The sequence below is a fragment of the Pelodiscus sinensis genome, chromosome 10, assembly GCF_049634645.1.
Source record: "Pelodiscus sinensis isolate JC-2024 chromosome 10, ASM4963464v1, whole genome shotgun sequence".
Taxonomy (NCBI): domain Eukaryota; kingdom Metazoa; phylum Chordata; order Testudines; family Trionychidae; genus Pelodiscus; species Pelodiscus sinensis.
The window spans coordinates 44,912,751-44,933,089 of NC_134720.1; the positions used below are offsets into that span (position 1 = coordinate 44,912,751).

At 43.8% G+C, this 20,339-nt stretch overlaps 1 protein-coding gene across 1 annotated transcript in view; it reads left to right on the forward strand.

Annotated features, from left to right (window-relative positions):
• Positions 1–20,339, forward strand: part of USP13 (ubiquitin specific peptidase 13) — a 99,195-nt gene that overhangs the window by 68,628 nt on the left and 10,228 nt on the right. The window contains exons 12-19 of the mRNA XM_075938035.1: positions 1,130–1,283; positions 4,923–5,097; positions 6,885–6,973; positions 7,338–7,460; positions 10,936–10,962; positions 12,133–12,276; positions 13,404–13,570; positions 16,099–16,261. Coding sequence (XP_075794150.1) covers positions 1,130–1,283; positions 4,923–5,097; positions 6,885–6,973; positions 7,338–7,460; positions 10,936–10,962; positions 12,133–12,276; positions 13,404–13,570; positions 16,099–16,261 — 1,042 coding nt within the window. The remainder of the gene's footprint in view (positions 1–1,129; positions 1,284–4,922; positions 5,098–6,884; positions 6,974–7,337; positions 7,461–10,935; positions 10,963–12,132; positions 12,277–13,403; positions 13,571–16,098; positions 16,262–20,339) is intronic.

The following is a 20,339-nucleotide window of genomic DNA, read 5'->3' on the forward strand; positions in this document are numbered from 1 at the left end:
TATAAGCAAGTATGATTGTCCCTTGTAGCCTGGTATACAAATACAATTTGTCCATATATTTATAAGTACAAAGGCTGTGAATGTTAAATGGAGCAGGTATTATTACTACCCACATATTTATATCCTTTTCTGGAGCAGACAAATTACCCTGTCTAGCTTCCTTACAAATTTTAGCTGTATGTTATTGAATCATTATGGAGAAGATGGATTCCCATACTGAAAGCAAAGTGTCTGTGGTACGAAATGTTATTTCCATTAAGCTGCAGCTTAATGCTGCAATGCAACACAGTCAGTGCTGTGAATGCTAATACTTTCTCTAAGGTGTTGAAAAGGAAATTTACAAAGGAGACAACCACTTACAGTTTAAAGCATACGCCTTCCTCCTGGGATTCTGGGTGCTTGTTCATGTGTTATGCTCCGTGTGGAGTTATTCAGATCTGTGTGCCTAATGTTCCATGTCCCAAACCATGCACTCATTATGGGGGTGGTTACTGGATATTTTCCTGTGAGTGCCTGATAACAGACATTAACCTGCACAACAAAGACGAGGTGTATTATTTGTGGCATTTCAGCTGGATAATTAACAAAAAGTTGCTTGCTCTGTTTCAATGCAGTTCTCAGAGCATAAGAGTAATAATCTGGTTACTGAAAGGATTGTGGCTAATGCTACCCAACACTTTGACTGTAACCCGCCTCCTTCCTGCACCTTATTGTTCCTTTTACTCTGAGTAGCATATCTACATTAAGGCCCCCATTCCGAAAGTTACACTGTCCAGGCACTCTGCTCATCTGAGGAAGTGGTTTTTTCCCACAAAAGCTCATGGTACTACATACATGCATACATACATATTTGTTAGTCTCTAAGGTGCTACAGGACTACGCACTTTTTTAAAGTTACAAACTAACACAGCTACCCCTCTGAGACTGTATGGGCAGACATCTGTTTCTCCTCAGAGACATGGATGGCAATTTCGTCTTGTGCAGGGGTCCCCCAGCATGGACTAATGTGTGTTCCTTAGGGGCTGAGCTCCTTGGGATAAGGATGGTGTCTTTGGATGTCTGTAAAGCACTTTGCATACTCTAGGCTCTGTAATGCTACTCAGGTGATCAGATCTGGTCTTCCCTTCAGAGAAACCGCATTGGTACAGAAAACCCTAGTGATGTTTTCCGGTTCCTGGTGGAAGAACGCACACAGTGCTGCCAGTCTAGAAAAGTCCGATATACAGAGAGGGTGGACTATCTCATGCAGTTACCTGTGGCCATGGAGGCAGCAACAAATAAAGGTAAAGTCAGAAGGGTGCTGGTGGAGGGACTTGCCGGTGCTGTCTGTCTAAAATCAATAAATGAAGGCTGATTGGAGATGGGCTAGGGTTAATGTAATGCTGTGTCCCTGTGTTGGTTGGTAGTAGCTGAGATTGCGTCTCAGATCTCTGAAATCTTGGAACATGAAAATCTAGTACTTGATCTATAAGACCCAGTTCTGTGAGCTAGGGTGATAGCACTCTCAGTCACCTTCATAAGTGGCCTTTCCATACTGAGTTGGTGGTGGTCTATGTTGCAGCTGATCAAGAACACAACATTTCAGATTGGCTCGCATGCCTACAAGGTATGCATATGTATAGACTCAGGGCTCCCGGATCTGTCTTTTTCCAAAACATGGGGAAATTGCTGCAAAATGAAGAGGACTCCTCTTTCAGAAAGCCTTCAAGAAAGTCCCCTACCAAAGACTGTTAAACAAAATAGGCATCTATGGGATAAGAAGGAAGGTCCTCTCATAGATCAGAGACTGGTTAAAAGATAAGAAACAACGAATAGCAATAAATGGTCTGTTTCCACAATGGAGATGGGTAAATAGCATGGTCCCCCAAGAATCTTTACTGGGACCAGTACCGTTCAACATATTTATAAATGAGCTGGAGAAGGGTTGAAGAATGAGAAGGTAAAATTTGCAGACAATACCACATTATTCAAGATAGCCAAATCCAAGCTGACTGCTAAGAGTTACAAAGGGACTTCAAAGAACTAAGTGATGGGGCAACAAAGTGGCAGATGAAGTTCAGTGTTGATAACTTCAAAGTAATGCACATTGGAAAACATAATCCCAAATATACAGACAAATGTATAGGGTTTAAATTAGCTTTTACCACTTAGTTCTCTGAAAATATCTGCACATTGTGCATTGGCAGTCAAAAACTGTGGGATAAGAAGATAATAAGACAAAATATATCATAATGCCACTATATAGAACCACATGATATGCCCAGACCTTGAATACTGCATGCAGTTCTGGCCACCCCATCTCAAAAAAGATCTATTAGAATTGGAATAGGTACAGAGAAGGATAACAAAGATGATTTAAGGAGTAGGGATGTTAGCCATCATGTAATTGAAGTCATATAACCACATGACATCTTAGCGATTACACAGCTATTCAATAGTCCACAGGGATGGGGCTAGCATCCAGTGTGCTCCCGACCTCACTCCTGGGGAGCCCCCTGCTGCCCCATGCTGGTCTGCCAAGGGAACCAGTTTAAAAACCAGCTTCCTGTGAAAACTGGCTGCCTGCTACCCTGCACTCCTGCCTCTGATACAGAGGCAGCAGTGTGGGGTGGCAGCAGCCCCTGTCTGTGCAGGGAGCTCAGAGCTCCTGCGGACAGCGGCTGCTGCCATGGACCCCAGCCTCTGTTTGTGGCAGGCCCTGGCTTACTGTGGACAGAGGTTGATCTGTGGGATGCTGGAACAGCCTCTGTCCATGGGAAGCTTGGACCCATCCCCCTCAGACAGGGGCTGCTGCTGTGGACCAGCCTCTGTCCATGGCAACTCTGGGCCACTGCGGACAGAGGCTGCTCTGTGGCAGCCTTCCTTGCCCTCTCTCTCATGTTGCTGCCTCTGATAGAGGCAGCGGCTCACCCCCGCACCGGCTCCTGCCTGCCCTACCTCACTGCAGGAGACAGTGTGGGGAGGCGGGTTTGCGGAGCTGGCATGTGCGGGGAGCCTGCTTGAAAGCCAACTCCCCATGTGTATCTGCTCCAGCCTGCTGTCCTCACCCTCTGCTGCTGGCTCTATCAGAGACAGCGGTGGAGGAGTAGGCGGAGCTGGTGTTCATGGGGAGCCTGCTTAAAGCCAGCTCGTCATGAGCACCGGCTCCCACTTCCCCGCCTTGCTGCCTCTGATACGAGGAAGCAAGGGCAGATGGAGAGTGCGTGTAGTTGACAAGATTAACCAATAAGCCCACGCTTATCAGTTAATCATGTAGTCGACTACACAATGACATCCCTATTAAGGAGTATGGAATGGCTTCCATATGAGGAGAGACTACAGAGATTAAGGCAGGTTGGCTTAGAAGAGGGACAGCCAAGAAGAGAGATGATAGAGGTCTATAAAATCATGAATGAGTGGAAAAAAGAAATAGAGAAGTGCTATTTATGCTTTCACACAGTACAAAAAAAAAACACCAACCAGAGGTCACCTGATAAAATTAATAGGTAGTGGGCTTAATATAAAGAAATAGTAGTACTTTTTCACACAGTGCACAACCAACTTGTGGAACTTGATGCCATGGGATGTTGTGATGGCCAGAAATATATCTGGGTTTGAAAAAGGACTGGATAATTTAATGGAGGAGAGGTTCATCAATGGCCATTAGCCACAACTGTCAGGGACCCAGCCCCATGCTTAGAGGGACTTACACTCCCTGCATCTGGCAGACAGAAGTTTACCTCCATAATTGTCCTGCTTTGTTCACTCCTTGAGGCTCTGATATAGTTCAGAGACAGGATACTGAGCACAATGGACATTGATCTGACCTAGTATGTCCTCTCTTTTGTTCTTATATTCTCTGGTATGCCTGGCTTAGTTTGCTGTGTGCAGTCCTGCTTTACTCTGCCACCTAGGGAGATAAAATGCAATTTTTTTTTAACCATGAGAGTATTTAACCCTAGGAACAGATTACCTCTGGAGGTGATAAATTCTGTGTCACATGGAACATGGGTGTCTTCTAATAGATATGTTCTTGTTGAGCCACAGTGTGATACAGAAATTACGGTGTATGATTCTGTGGTCTGTGATATGCAGATCAGACTAGAATAAGGGTCTCAAACTCTCAGTCTATGGGCCATCTACAGCAGGAGGATTTTCGCAATCCAGCCCAGGAGTCCCTGTGTCCATACCCATTCCCCAAACCCTACCCCTGCCTGTCCTCTTTCCTCCTCCCCCATTGTATCCCATCCCCCAAGGGATTCGGCCTTGGTGATTACTGGAGGCTTGCCATGGGGTAACAGTAGGGGCCAGGGGCCTCCCGCATTCACCGAACCATGCTGCCATCCCGTGCAAGGCCCCCCTGGTAATCCCTGAGGCCATGTCCCTTGGGGGAAGGGTGCAATGGAGGATGAGGGGGCAAAGTGATGGCAGGAAGGAGTGAGACTTGGGGAACAGGTATGGAAATCCACTCCCTGGCTATATTGTGAAAATGCTCCAGCTATAGATGGGCTGTGAGCTTGAAACCCCTGCACTGGATGAGCCTAATGGTCCCTTTGGGCCTTAACATTTATAAATCTAGGATGCCTTTAATTCTTTTCTGTAAAAAGAGACTGATGAACAATAGGAGACAAAATTGAACTTTTGTGACTCAGTACACCCCTGAGATCTGGATTTCCTAATGTCAACCCATAACACAGACTCCTGGTGTCACGGTAACCCCTTGTAAGAAATATCCCATGTCTTGGCTCTATAGAGGGTTGAGTCTCCTTTCATGGGTGTAACCAACACAGAGGAGGGGGCTTTCCATTAAGTGAGACTGATGTGAGCCTATCATATGATGCAGATAAGGTCTTATGTCTCCTGGACGTATCGAGATCCATATAAAATAGTGTGGCAGATGCATTGTTCACATAGCCTTCAGTGTCATGTCTGTTTCTGATCAGACGAATTAATTGCCTATGAACTGAAAAGGAGAGAAGCAGAAGCGGCTAGGAGACCTCCGCCAGAGCTCGTACGTGCCAAGATTCCATTTAGTGCGTGTCTACAGGCCTTTTCTGAACCGGAAAACGTGGACGATTTCTGGAGCAGTGCTCTCCAAGCAAAATCAGCAGGAGTTAAGTAAGTGTGTGAATCCCTACTAAAAGCGGGTTGATTTACCTCTTGACTGTGATACAGCAAGACTTAGATAATGAAGCAGATTCAGTCATCGATCTGGATTGGTGAGGAGGCTCATGAAGATTAGTTCACTTGTGCTCCAGCGAAAAGTGTAGTTCACCTTTCGAAAGCTTGTAGTGACCCCCTGAGCATTAAATAAATCACTTTTTGTTGAACATCAGCGATGATCTTCATTTGGCTGTTCAAAGCTTGGTGGTGGCTATTTATTTGTATTACGATGGCACTTTGAGTTCTGTTCATGGAGGTGGACACCTTTGTGCTTGGTGCTGTACAAACAACGAAAATCACTCCTTCCCCCAAATTGCTTACGGTCTAAGTATAGACAGTGGAGGAACCCGGGACAGACTGGTGAGGGAATACAAGGAATAATATTGGTGTAAGGAAGGGATCCCAGCGTGCCAGCAGCCTAACTGTTGTCAAGTTTCTGTGGGCACTGTGAGAAGGGAGAGTTTTAGGGAGGGAGTTTGAAGTTGGATTGGGAGGTAGCTTTGTGGATGCTTACAGGGAGTGTAAGACTTAGTGGCTTGATGAATTTCTGCGCAGCTTTAACCCAGGTGTTATGCAGTAGCTAGTGATAAGAGATCTATGTTACCACACAAGAGACCAAGTTTGGATTTCCATCTCTTAAATCTTGTGGTCCAGCTTTGTCTGAAGATGCTCCAAAGCACCACATGCAGTCCCTAGACAAAATAGGGTGGAGCAAATGGAGGTGAAAGTTCTTCCTTGTTTAAGGTTGATGGGATGAAGATTTCAAAGTGCAAGAGGGACAGTATTAAAATTTGGTTTCTGATATGTATGTCTGAATTTCAGCCAAAATACCCCAGCATGGCTCTCTGTGCTGCTGAGTTAGGATACATTTGTAATAATTCATTATTGTTACTTATATGGTGTCACTTTGCATGATGATTGACAGGTAAATATAAAGAGGAGGAACCTGCCTCCATGGAGTATACAATCAAAAACCAGACCAAAGATGTAACCAAAAGGGCTTGGATGCAGAAAATATTGGGAGGTCAAAGGAGAATAGGAGGAGGGGTGCAGCAATAGGGGGCATAATTTATGCCAAGAAAAAGAACTAAACAGTTGGAGTATCACAAAAACTCTGTAATGCCACATATGACGTGTCTTCAAAAATAGCAAGGAATGGGTGAAAACTGGGCCCAGCGACTGTGCTGCTTTGTTAGAATGCCTTCTATTTTTAGCAATGCCAGTAATTCATACTCATTAGTGTATAGTTTCACTGACTGCACCATATAGCAAACAGGAAGACAGATACAGTTGGAAGAAAATAATGTAGAAAAAACCAAAGTGGTTTCATACATTAAGTGTGAGCATGTCCCAAGGCAGTAAACAATGTTCTGCTCTTCTAAACAGAGCCAGGATTAGGTTGTACATACACATAAAAAAAAGCTAGGGATGCCAGTGGTTATCTGGTTAACCTGATAAGGGTGATGCTTACTGGCTAACTAGTGGTCTGGCTGTGCTGGAGCAGCCCGCCACCCAGCCTGCCGTACCACACTGTGAGCAGGGGACACTTCAGCCAGGTAGATTATCTGTCTACCCTGTATTTTCAACCTAATGCCCTAAATTTCTAGCCACATGATGCATATTGTTATTAGGAGCTACTTGGATGAATTCCCACACCTATTTACCAAAATTTACCCTTCGCAAAATATTTTGTAGCTAGTAAAGACAGTTATGTCAATAAAACAGTGCATTATGTGTCCCAGGACATCTCGCTTTGCTTCGTTTCCTGAGTACTTGGTGGTGCAGATAAAGAAGTTCACCTTTGGCCTCGACTGGATACCTCAAAAGCTTGGTATGTATCTTATATGCTTTCCTCCTCATTCAGTCCAGCTTCCCTTAGAAGGCTTGTGTACGTTGCTGAGTCTTGAGTTTGTAACAAAACCCAGTGGGCCCCTGTTTTCATAAAGGGCCACACCGGAACTCTAGATCAGGGGAGTGAGAAGTCAATTTTACATAGTCCCTTTTCATTGTAAAAGTGCCCTTTAAAAATGTCCTGAACTTTTCACCGGTGAATCTGACTAACAGTTTAAAGGCAGAGAATCGTGGCCGTGTTTGTAGTGTGTGTATTGAGTCACTCTCATTATAACATGTATATTTGCAATACAATGTATATGTTCTAGAATGCACCAATAATCTTTTCCTCTCTGGGTTTGCAGATGTTTCCGTAGACATGCCAGACCTACTAGATATCAATCACCTCCGTGCCACGGGACTACAACCGGGAGAAGAGGAACTTCCTGACATTGCTCCGCCCATTGTCATTCCTGATGACCCCAAAGGTACTGCCCTCTGCTTCCAAAATCTCTCCTTGCACCTTGCCGTCCTCTACCCAGATTGTTAGTCTGTTTCTTCACCTCCCTGCTGATACATCTGAATAGCCCCTCTTTTCCGCTGCCATGCTTCAGCAGTGCAAGCACAGGAACATGACTCTGTAATACAGGGTGTGGATAGACCAATAATAAAGCACTGCTGCCCTGACGTGTTTTCAAAGGTACTGAGCATCCACAGCTGCTGTTGGTTGAAAATCAGGCCATGAATGCTGCTGTCATACCTGTTAAGAAGCATTGAATTAGCTTAATCCTGTTGATAGCATAGGGAATTCACACTGTTCCCTAATTCACACTGTTCCCTACAAGAGGGTGTCCCTTTTTCATCCACTCCATCCCTGTCACCAGCTGCTTGTTCTCATTCCCTCTAAAACCTTCACAAGTGTCTAGAACTGAATTACATTTAGGGAAATCTGTAGGGCTTGACTCTAGAACTTTCAGAGGTGTCACTCAGAAGGCACCTAGTCCCTAATGCCCCTCACTATTAGTATTGGTGGTGTTTGTTTTGTAGTAGCATCTTAGAAGCAACCAAGGATGAGGTCCCATTGTACAAACCTGTAATAAAAAGATGATCTCTGCTCAAACTCATTGGTTTGTAGTAGTAGTCACAGAGGGCCAGATTCAACCTTTTGAGTGCATGCTCCTGGTTCCCTTTTAGCCTCATACAGTCACCATGAGCACTCATTCCGGCCCACAGGGAATGCATTTCTGGCTTGAATGCCTAATGTAGAATCAGTGGTGGGTGCCAAAGGTAGGATAGAAATTTAACCCCCAGTAATAGTTTTTATGCTAACTGCCACATAAAAGCCAATGATCAATTAATCTTGTCATGACTATGGCTGAATAATCATCATCATCATCCAATGTTTGTTCACTGGTGCACAAGGACAGGTTCTTGCCTTCAGGATCCCTAAATCAGTCAATAACGTTCTTGTATTGGGCTCTCAGCATAATCTTATCCAGTCCCAGTACCATCTGTTATCTTGTATTAGACCAAACATTGCTTATTGGTGGTCTACTCGAAGGAGAAAAGTGCACTTCTTCCAACCAGAATAATTAATTTACAGCACAACTACATTTAGCACACAAAGGGTTATATAGATTTACAGAATCTAAGACTAGACGGTACCATTATGAAAATCTAATTTGACTTCCTTAATAATACACGCAGTAGGACTGAAAGTCTGACACTTGCTCATTGCAAGAATTAATCTTTTATTACTTGTTTTACAGTACACTGAGGAGCCCCAGTCATGGGTCAGACTCCTCTGTGTTAGACAATACGACAGGTCTGCGTCTATACTGGCAAGTTTTTCCGCAAATGCGGTCGCTTTTGCGGAAAAACTTGCCAGCTGTCTACACTGGCTGCTTGAATTTGCTCAAGAACACTGACGATCTAATGTAAGATTGTCAGTGTTCTTGCGCATATACTATGATGCTCCCACTTAGGGATAAGCTCTCTTGCGCAAATGCTTTTGTGCAAGAGGGCCAGTGTAGACAGGTTAAAAACTGTCTTGCGTAAAAAAGCCCCGATGGAGAAAATGGCGATCAGGGCTTTCTTGCGCAAAACCGCGTCTAGATTGGCACGGACTCTTTTCCGCAAAAAGTGCCTTTGTGCAAAAGCGTCCGTGCCAATCTAGATGCTCTTTTCCGCAATGCTTTTAACGGAAAAACTTTTCCGTTAAAAGCATTTGCGGAAAATCATGCCAGTCTAGACGCAGCCCAGATGTCTAACAAAATGTGACATTTTCTTGAAATAATCCTTATCTAGAAAACGCCTGTCCAGTAAAAGCAATATTGGAAGTTGCTTCCTCCTGACAATGAAATATTTTGTAGCTAGTAAATTCACTTTATTATCCTATATGACCTTAGACACAGACTATTGAAATTTGCTTTATGATGACTTGTGTCTTGGTGTTTGAATATTTAATGTTATATTAGAAGGGATGATGCTACTCGCATTATGGGATTGGTTCCTTAATTTACTTGGGTCCTAGTAGTGCTGTTACTGCAGTAAGCTTTCCAAATATGGAAGAATGCCAATCTCTAATCTGTATTTTGGTGTAAATAGCTACAGGAATACGCAGACATATAGTGATTTCAATTTTATTTCTCCTCTGCAGAATGCTCCCTGTGATTTACTCTGTTTTTCTGGGCATCTGGGTCTCCTTGAAATGGACATTGTAAAGGCTAAATTAGGAGCTTTACCTTTTATAAGTGAAAATAAAACTGACGGCTTCTGCTGTCTGACTTCATCCATTTTGGCCTTCCTGCATTATGGCTTCTTGCTAGGTGGTTTACATACAGATTCAGCTACAAGAGACACTGAATTCTAATGAAACAAGCAACTTGCAAAAAGTGCTGAGAGAGGGGGTTGTTCTCACAGTCTAAACAGACAGTTTGTATATGGCTTTCTATATGCAACGTGTACTTCAGCTATACCGGACTGACATTAATTATCACTATTTGGCACATTTCTTGTAAATATAAACTGTAAGTTCTGTTACCAGTGTATCGGCCAAGATGGTGGGCTGCCACATAACCCTCAAAGAACAAATGGGCTTGGAAGAGGACTAGGAAAGGGATAAGGGTTACTATTCTTATGGCTAAATTCAAGAAAGGGATAAGTGCTAACATAGGAACTGTTAATCACTCACTTCTGGTTTTAACATTCTCAGGTGCAAGTAAAACTTCTCAGCGTGTCCACTACCTCATCTTGTTAGTCTTGTGCCTTTTCTCTCCCAGCCTTTTCCTATACATAAAGGCTACGTCTAGATTGCATCCCTTTTTCGTAAAAAGGATGCAAATTAGACGTATCGCAATTGTTAATGAAGCAATTGATTAAAATTAATAAAATAAGGGATAACGGATCTTTCAGATAAGGCTTTATTTTCCGAAAGATCCGCGTCTAGACTGGCGCTTTTTTCCGGCAAAGCTCCATGCTGAAAAAAGCGGCAGCCATTTTTATGCTAATGAAGCGGGGGAGATTTAAATCCCCGCTTCATTAGCAATTGCGATACGTCTAATTTGCATCCCTTTTATGAAAAAGGGATGCAATCTAGACGTAGCCAAAGAAATCAGCTCACTATACCCATGCTGTTATATCTGGGTGCGCAGATTATGTCTTGAGGGGAAAGAAATAATTCTATTTGGTGGTATGATATTCACAGCATCATGGCCTGCCTCATTTCAATGGGGTTGGTCCAGTAATTATCCCATTTGTTGTTGGATTACAGTACCAGTGGTTCTCTACTTTATTAAGCTTGAAATGATCTTTGTGACCTTCTGACGGCACAACACATGCTGCCCTTAAGGCACCACACATTTTTATTACTAACAAAATTTGCCCTCTTTTCTTTCCAATGTAGAGGTCAGCTGACTGTCGTTCAAACTCACTTCTTCTCCTTTTTTCTTTCTCAATTTCCAGATCGCATGATGAACCATTTCATGGAGCGTACGTATTTCATTTTTCTCCCCAGCGCATTGTGCTGACATTTTAGCTGTTCAAACTCATCCACGTGCTCTAGTTCAAAGAATGGTAGCTCTGCCTACACAGATATGCATGGTGCTTTGCTCTCACCATGTGCATTGATGTAAAACTGCAGTGTGGTACTTTTTCCAGCATTGGCTCGCACACATTCGGGTACTTGAAAGACCCCTCATAGCACTGTGATTCCCAACACATGAGCAGCCATTGAATCTATGGTAATTTCTGGTGTGAAGTCTCATTTTTATAATTTGGGGTTAATTCACTTTGGACGTACTCTTGGTGTAAGAGATTTGAGCACAGGTGCATTTTGTTGTCATTGTTTAATTTAAAACCCAGTTAACTGGATTGGAAGAGGGGCTCTGAAATTACAAGTATGATTTTGTTGTTGTTGCTGTTTTTATAAGTAGCTATTTAGGATCATTTTAGATTAAAAAGCCCCATTTTTAAAGTGGATGTCAGGCCTGATCCAGAGTTCATGGAAGTTAATGGAAAGGCTTCTGCTAACGTCAGTGAGCTTTGGATGAGGCCCCAGTTTAGCAGGTTGTGGTATATTTTGCAGAGAAATGCCACTTGGTATTCTTTAAACATTGATATTGCCCACTCAAGAGTCATCTAAATTGTAAATGGAGAAGGGAATTGGCAAGCCCAGTTATAACGTTGTATCCAATCCTGATAACTCACAGTTGTAATTGATATGCCATGATCGGACCTGAAAAATGATCTATAACTCACCCAACACCTTGGGTCTTTGCTATAGCACTAAGGGTACACCTACAGTTAATCTGAGAGGAGTGAGTCCCAGTTCATACAGACATCCATGCTAGCTCTGCTCCAGCTAAAAACAGCAGTGGATGTGAATTGTTTCCTATAAATGCTGCCTGTAAAGCATTTTGGGGATTACTAAGGCTGAAAGATCCTTAGTGTAAATCATTAAGATCTAAATCTATATATACATCAATAGTTCCCACTGTAGCAATTTGCATAAAGCTGCTTTTTATTAATGGATGTTTGTTCCCTGCAGTGTTAAAACAAACCCAGTGATACAATGTATAGGAAGCAGCATGGTATGTAATAACAAATACCACCCAAATGGACTGATGTTGACTTTATATATCAGCATATCCTCTCTTGTAGCCCCAGATATTGATGAATCTTCAGTGATGCAGCTAGCAGAGATGGGTTTTCCCTTGGAAGCATGTCGGAAGGCTGTATACTACACTGGAAACATGGGTGCTGAAGTGGCTTTCAACTGGATCATTGCACACATGGAAGAACCGGGTCAGTAGTTTCAAGGGTGTGAATGAGATCTCGCTCTGCTGTGCATCTTAGTTGGGTCATTATCGATTGTTACACCATGCAGGGCAAATGAAGCCAAGCCTATCCTGTCCCTCTGAAAACTAGAAAACACAAATCTGTCATTCTCCTAATGTGCCCTAGTGTTACTAGGACTGGTACTCATTGCTATAAACCTGACACAGAATTCAACCCTCTGAACATACCCTGGAAACCCATTGCCCGGAGAAAGCACAGCACACCTCTGTTGCACTAGAAGAGGTAACTTGTCCCCAATGACAAAGTAGCTTGCACTAGAAAACAAAAGAGGATCGACAGCCCCTTGCTGCTGGCCTGAGGAGTAGAGTTGGGTATATACCTACCAAGTATGGGATGTCTGGCACTTGGATTTCCTGTTGGGCCCTGGACTGATAAATCTGGCTTCTTTACCCTCTGGCTGTGTCTATGTAGCCTTGCTGCATTGGCTTCACCTCCGTAGCACACTGAGCTGTTCCAGGCAGCATAATGGGGTAGAATCTCCATCCATGCCTTTCTCATGTGCCTCTGTAATGTGGACAGGTGGAACTGAATGTGGGACCTCTGAAGCTCAGTGCACGAGCCTCTACAGCTTGAGCTAAAAGCCAGCTGGCTCTCAGCTAAGGCTATAGAGCAAACTCATTCTTTCTCCCACTAATTGCCACTACACGGGACAGTACACTACACCCAGTGAGTGTGTGGGTTACATACTTCCCATCACTGAGGAAGCGCTTCCTGAGCTTCAGAGACTCCCCAGTTGAAATCCTGGACTAGCCCCCACTTGTAACACTGACAGGTACAACTGAACCTGGGACCTCTGAAGCATAGTGCATGAGCCTCTAGAGCATAAGCTAAAAGCCAGCTAAGGCTGTAGAGCAAACTCATTCTGTCTCTCTGTAAGTGGTCTAAGTACCACTACGTGGGACAATGAACCACACCCAGTACCTGATTTTTGGGGCCTCCTATTCCCCTGCTGTCCAGATTTAGCCTATAGAAATGAACTTTACATAGGTATTGTTGCTGTTCTTGAACTTCCATACATTGCTTGGTTATGTGTTGGTAGGGAGTGTGTAAATGGAGTGTTTTGTCTCTTCTAGATTTTGCAGAGCCGCTAGCTATCCCTGGCTATGGAGGAGTTGCTTCTGCCAGAGCAGCTGGTCTAGGGGCGATTGGGCTAGATAACCAGCCCCCAGAAGAGATGGTAGCTCTCATCACCTCCATGGGGTTCCAGAGGAATGTAGCTCTTCAATCCCTCAAAGCAACAGTAAGTCTCCTGGGTGGTCAAGAGAAATTCTGGATTTTTTTCAAGAATGAAGAGACACATGTGCAAGGAAAGTCATGAAATGTGCTCATGAAGGAACTCAAACCTTGCTGGTGGATGTGGGCAAGCAAGGAGAATGGGGTCCTAAGGCAAGGTTGGCCCTCGAAGGTTGTAAGAGGCGTGAGGAGTAGGAATGTTACATTTCAAGAAACTGACTAATCAAATAGTCGATGCACTTCAAAGGCGAAAGCGCTGCAGAGCGCGGGGCCAGTGGGGCAGTTCCCCAATGGCCTCATGCTCCCCACAGCGTTTCAAAGCAGCAGCACCGTGTGGAGCCCTGGATCAGCTGGGGACTCTGCCGCTGCCCTTGGGCTCGGTGCAGCACTGCTGCTTTGAAACACCGTGGGGAGCCCAGCATCAGGCTCCTTGCGGCATTTCAAAGTGACAGTGCCCCCTGGAGCCCGGGATGAGCTGGGGACTCCCCTGCTGGCCCTTGGCTCCACACAGCACTGCCACTTTGAAACGCCACATGCAGCCTGGGAACACCCCAGCTGGCCCTGGGCTTCACGTAATGTTTCAAAATGGCAGCACTGTGTGGAGCCTGGCACCTGGCCCCAGGCTCCACACAGCGCTGCCGCTTTGAAGTATCCCTTCCTCCCCCACCTTGCTGCCTCTTTCTGATAGAGGCAGCAGGTGGGCGGGGGGGAAGTAACTAGTCAACTTGAATATCTGATAAGCAAATGCTTATCAGATAGTCGATTAGTTGTTCACATCCCTAGTGAGGAGAAAGGGTATACAGATTTCAGGTGAATGTTCAGTTGGATGTGACATGAAGGGCAAGATAAGAAGAACTTGATTCCCCTGTCTACCTGTTCTGAAGCTTTCTGGGTGCATGAGAGTAGTATGTCTGAGGATGAGGAGTTCCTCAGTTCTTTATTTTGGGGTGTTGAAGGGTTGCAATCCCATCTTACATGACTGTGTTCTGACTTGCCATCCACAGTTTTCCAGGTATAGCAATCTTATGGTGTGTCCCCAAGAGACACCCACCCCAAGAAAGAGAAAGTCTCTTTCTGGGTGCTGGAGAGAAGGAAGTCTTTACCTTTGTTTCTCTTCATATCTGTTCTGTGCCTCTCCAAAGCCCACCTTCATGTAGAATGACAGCCAGGGAGAAGGGGTTAACATTGGGCTGTTCTGCCGCCTTTTCTATGGTGTCACTTCCCATTATCCACTAATATTGATACTTCCTGTGACAGCAACTGGTGGGCTGCAGTGCCTCTTTCCAGCTATGTTGCTTGGCTACCATCTAGTTAGTATGATGTGTAGGATCGTGCTCCAAGCAGCATAGGCATTCACAAATTGGGGGTACCTGTTCACGTGTAATTCTGTGGCTTGCACGCTTTTGTGATCTGAATGGGGAAACCATAGGACTGGGCCATTGGTTTTCACTCTTATTCCTGAACATCTGAGTAGCCTGTATGCTTGTTGATGCTACCTACAGTGCCATAGCATTGGTAGCTGACAGTAGCAGTGGATGAACAGTGCAATTCAGGCCTTTCATAGCCAGATCACTTAAGCTTTCCTATATGACCTCCCAGTACCAATTGGTTGCATTGCCATGGTTTCTAGTGGTGGACTAGAATGACATTGTGCTAGCTGCACAAGGAGATAAGCGCATCAAATTACAAATGTCACCATTTCTGAATTGGGTATGTATTGTAAACTACGATTTTGATTTAACAGAGGTTGAAAAGTCTAAATTGGCTTCACTTTAAGCCATTTATTAGAATCAAAATATTAATTCCAGCCATTTTTTCCAATTAATTGAAAATTACAGCTTTGGAAACCAAATACCTAATGCTGGCTTCAGCTAACTAATTGGGATTATTTAAAGGACGGAGGCAGCCACTTTTTGCATCAAATATAACTTTAAAACCCTCTGTGCTTAAATTAATATTGTTATCCTGTGTAATGCAGCAGTCGTTTCATGATGGGCAACAGCATGTAGAACACTGAGCAAAGAACCTTTCAGTTTGTGAGGTGCTGAAAATGCTTCAGCAAATCATTTAGTACTAGTCCTGGTTTAAAAGACTTGCAGAGTATTAGCTGAATGCTCATTTTCATAAAGGCAGTGTGTATAGCTCAAATGTACTGAAAACTGTTGAACTCAGTCCTGGTTCTTCCCAAGCCATTCACCCGCATCTTCACAAGCCATTTGTTATTTTGAAATGTTTTTCTAAATAACACACATGCTATTTCAGCATCCTGGTAACCTTCATTCCATGAGGGTTAAGGGATGTCTCGAAATAGCACTTTATTTTGAAATTTGTTACTGTGTAGATGGCACCAAATTTCAAAGTAGCCTATTTTGAAATAAACTCAAAATAAGTAAGCAATTTGTGTATGCAAATTGCATATCTTATTTTGAGTTTAGAGTGCAGTGTAGACATAGCCTTAGAGATCAGGGTTTGCGTGGGAGCTACGCTGTTGGTGAACATTGCTAATGGCTAGTGTTTTGCTCATATGTCTGCCAGAATAATAATTTGGAGCGTGCACTGGACTGGATCTTCAGCCACCCGGACCCCGAGGAGTCAAGCGAAGCTGCTTCAGATGTGATGGATATGGAAAATAATGCCAATGCCAACATTCTTGCAGAGGCAGGGCCAGAAGGGCCCAGGATCAAAGACGGGTCTGGAAGTAAGTTCCCCTCGAGTCGTGGTTTTAGCTGTCATGCTGCAATGTTGCATATCTGATACGTTATATCTACAGCTCTTCTCTTTCTTGCAAAAGTTAGCTTCACTGAGGGTTTGCAGTGGAGTCCAGGCAACCTGTTTTTATTTGTGTGTGTGTGTGTGTGTGTGTGTGTGTGTGTGACACACACGCACACACACACACACACACACACACACACACACACACACCCCTTGGTAAATCACATGACTTATTTGGGCCTCAGCTTCCCTCATATGTAAAATTAAGATGCCACTTCTTTCTTCTGTGAGAATACCTGGCCACACTTACAGAAGCTAAAAATCGCTCTTAGACCCTGTTTCCACTATGAAAATGTAATGGATTTAATAAGCTGTCTAGTATGTGGCCCTAACATGGGCACAAGACACTAGCACACAACAGAATTTACATAAAATCTTTGGTAAATTACCAGATTAAACTGTGCTAGTGCAGCCAGTCTGCATTAGGGGGCTTGATTTTTTTTCCAGCAAAAGGGGCAGGCAAATGCAGATAAAACCTCCCAGAATCCTGTCACTCTCATACCTGTATCTTGGCAGGGAATTGGACTAGATGACTCTTGCAGTCCCTCTAACCTTATGATTCTGTGTTACAGTTCAGTAAACTTCATGCTCCTGTGTTGGCATTGATTCATCTGCTTTAATGGTGTATCACCAGATGAAAATCTTTTTATATCCAGGATCATTCGGTATCCTTGTTACTTTGATTCAGTCTCACAGTGTTAAAATACTCCCCTCACTTACTCTAAATAAAATATAATTTCCTTTCACTATAAGAGGAAAGATATGAAAAAGTCTAAGCCTGGAGGGAGGAGGTCTCTAAAAGTTAATCAACCTAAGGATTCTGCTGTTGTTACAAACCCATTTGGGCTCTAGGCCTTTTGGTCGCCATGTAATCTGATAATCCATTTAATAGGAATCATTATCCTACATACCCATGCATTACTTCATTGATTTTGCTAATGGTTTTGCTCGGAGGATCTCATTGCCAGAAGTAATAGATCTAAGTAAACCACAAGATGGGGCTATTGCACAGCAGCCAAGGAATACTCAAGGAGCTGATAGAGGAGGTATCTGAGCCTTTAGCTATGATCTTTGAAAAATCATGGCAGACAGGGGAGATTCCAGAAGACTGGAAAAGGGCAAATATTGTGCCCATCTATAAAAAGGGGAATAAGAACAACCCAGGAAATTATAGACCGGTCAGTTTAACGTCTGTCCCAGGGAAGATAATGGAGCAGGTAATTAAGGAAATCGTATGCAAACACTTGGAAAGTAATAAAGTGATAGGGAATAGCCAGCATGGGTTTGTGAAGAACAAGTCATGCCAAACTAATCTGATAGCTTTCTTTGATAAGATAACGAGCCTTGTGGATAAGGGAGAAGCGGTGGATGTCATATACCTAGACTTTAGTAAGGCATTTGATACGGTCTCGCATGATATTCTTATTGATAAACTAGGCAAATATAACTTAGATAGGGCCACGATAAGGTGGGTGCATAATTGGCTGGATAACCGTAGTCAGAGAGTTGTTGTTAACGGTTCTAAATCCTGCTGGAAAGGGATAACAAGTGGAGTTCCTCAAGGGTCTGTTTTGGGACCCGTACTATTCAATATCTTCATCAATGATGTAGATATTGGGATAGAGAGTACTCTTATTAAGTTTGCAGATGATACCAAACTGGGTGGGGTTGCGACTTCTTTGGAGGATAGGGACATAATTCAAAATGACCTTAGCAAGTTAGAGAAATGGTCAGAGGTAAACAGGATGAGGTTTAATAAAGAGAAATGCAAAGTGCTCCACTTAGGAAGGAACAATCAGTTCCATACATACAAGATGGGAAGCGACTGTCTAGGAAGGAGCATGGCGGAAAGGGATCTAGGGGTCATAGTGGACCACAAGTTGAATATGAGTCAACAGTGTGATGCTGTTGCAAAAAAAGCAAATATGATTCTAGGTTGTATCAACAGGTGTGTTGTAAGCAAAACTCGTGAAGTCATTCTGCCGCTCTACTCTGCACTAGTTAGGCCTCAGCTGGAGTACTGTGTCCAGTTCTGGGCGCCACATTTCAAGAAAGATGTGGAGAAATTGGAAAGGGTACAGAGAAGAGCGACAAGAATGATTAAAGGTCTAGAGAACATGACCTATGAAGCCAGGCTTCATGAACTGGGCTTGTTTAGTTTGGAAAAAAGAAGATTAAGGGGGGACATGATAGCGGTTTTCAAATATCTAAAAGGGTGTCACAAGGAGGAAGGCGAAAATTTGTTCCTCTTGGTTTCTGAGGACAGGACAAGGAGTAATGGGCTTAAAGTGCAGCAGGGGAGGTTTAGATTGGACATTAGGAAAAAATTCCTAACTGTCAGGGTGGTCAAATATTGGAATAAATTGCCAAGGGAGGTGGTGGAATCTCCCTCTCTGGAGATATTTAAGAACAGGTTAGATAGACATCTGTCAGGGATGGTGTAGGTGGAGCTTGGTCCTGCCTTGAGGGCGGGGGGCTGGACTCGATGACCTCTCGAGGTCCCTTCCAGTCCTATTATTCTATGATTCTATGATTCTATGAATATAAAGTAGGCAAAGAGTGATCATAAATGTAAATGCACTGGGTTACTGCAGCACATTTGTAATCTTGGGCTAGTGAGTAGCCTTTGTAATGAACTTTAATACTCCCATCCTGGAACAGCAGTGTGTATGCTTGATCCACCTGTGTCTGTCTCCAAAGTTATCATTACTATACTAGTCTTACAAAAATAGTCTAAAAGCCACATCATATAATTATTTAATTTTGTTTCTCTGGTAGCTTTTTAATAAATTGTTAATAACTTTTTAATAATATTTCACTAACTATTATAAATAAAGGTCAACCTCGATTATCCCAATGTCTTGGGGACGGTGAATACATTTAAAGAATAGAGGTTTACAATAAAGACCATGAGAATTAGATTTGTGCATTCAGACTTTGGAGGATGTGATCCTGTCTGAAGTTCTGATTATATGCTTTGATGCAGTATAAGGGTCCCAGAAGTCCCTCTCTGGGTTAAAATCCAAGTCATTCCCATTATCCAGTTGTTTGAAGGAGTGTAATCTATTTAATTTTGTTCATGACTATACTTAGGCTTGGCAGAATTCAGTTTATTTCATTTCAATGAATAGTCAATATTGATAGCTATCTTTAAGCTCCCACACACACCCTTGGATTGTTGTCAATTTAAATTTTCAGAGTGATGGAAGACTTTTTGAGGAAGAGGTGGGGGTGAAGTCAAACAATTATTTAATGACAGTAGATGCTGACATTCAAAAACTTAAATAGTTAAAACACAAATTGTCAGGGTCATGTCAAAATATAGGAAGTAAATATCCTTAAATTAACAAATCATACTTGTTTTACTATTGATTTGCAAGTTCACTCATAACAAGCCTTATTCAAAAGTCTAGATAATTGGATTTTAACTCTAGTACAGGGGTGGGCAATAATTTTTGACTGGGGGCCACTTCAGAAATTTTTGAAGTAGCCCCGGGCCACCCTGGAAGGGGCGGGGCCTAAACAGGAAGGGGCGGAGCTACCTGCCCCCCGGACCATGATTGGTCTGGGCGGTCAGGAAGGCTTTTTGACCCTCTTCCCATTAGGCACCCAGAGCCTGGGGGCGGGAGAGCACGGGAAGCCTCCTCCCGCCCTTTGTTGAGCGCATGGCACTTTGAAGTGCCGCAGGCTCTTTGCAGGGGCGGGGCAGAGCGAAGGAAGCTTCACGCAGATTTCCTGCTCTCATGCCCTGATTGGCCTAGGGACGGGATGGGGGGGAATGCAAAGCCTCCTCCGCCCTTCCCCGCCACCCTGCGACCAACGCGCGGTGTTTCAAAGTGCCATGTGCTCCTGGCAGGGTGGGAGGGGGCTTTGCGTGCTCTCCTTCCCCCAGAACCTAATTGGCCTGGGGGTGGGGGAGCAGCAGGGCCTCCACAGGCTGGATCCACCCGCTTTGTGACCCGGATCTGGCCCGTGGAGGCCCTTTGCCCACCCCTGCTCTAGTA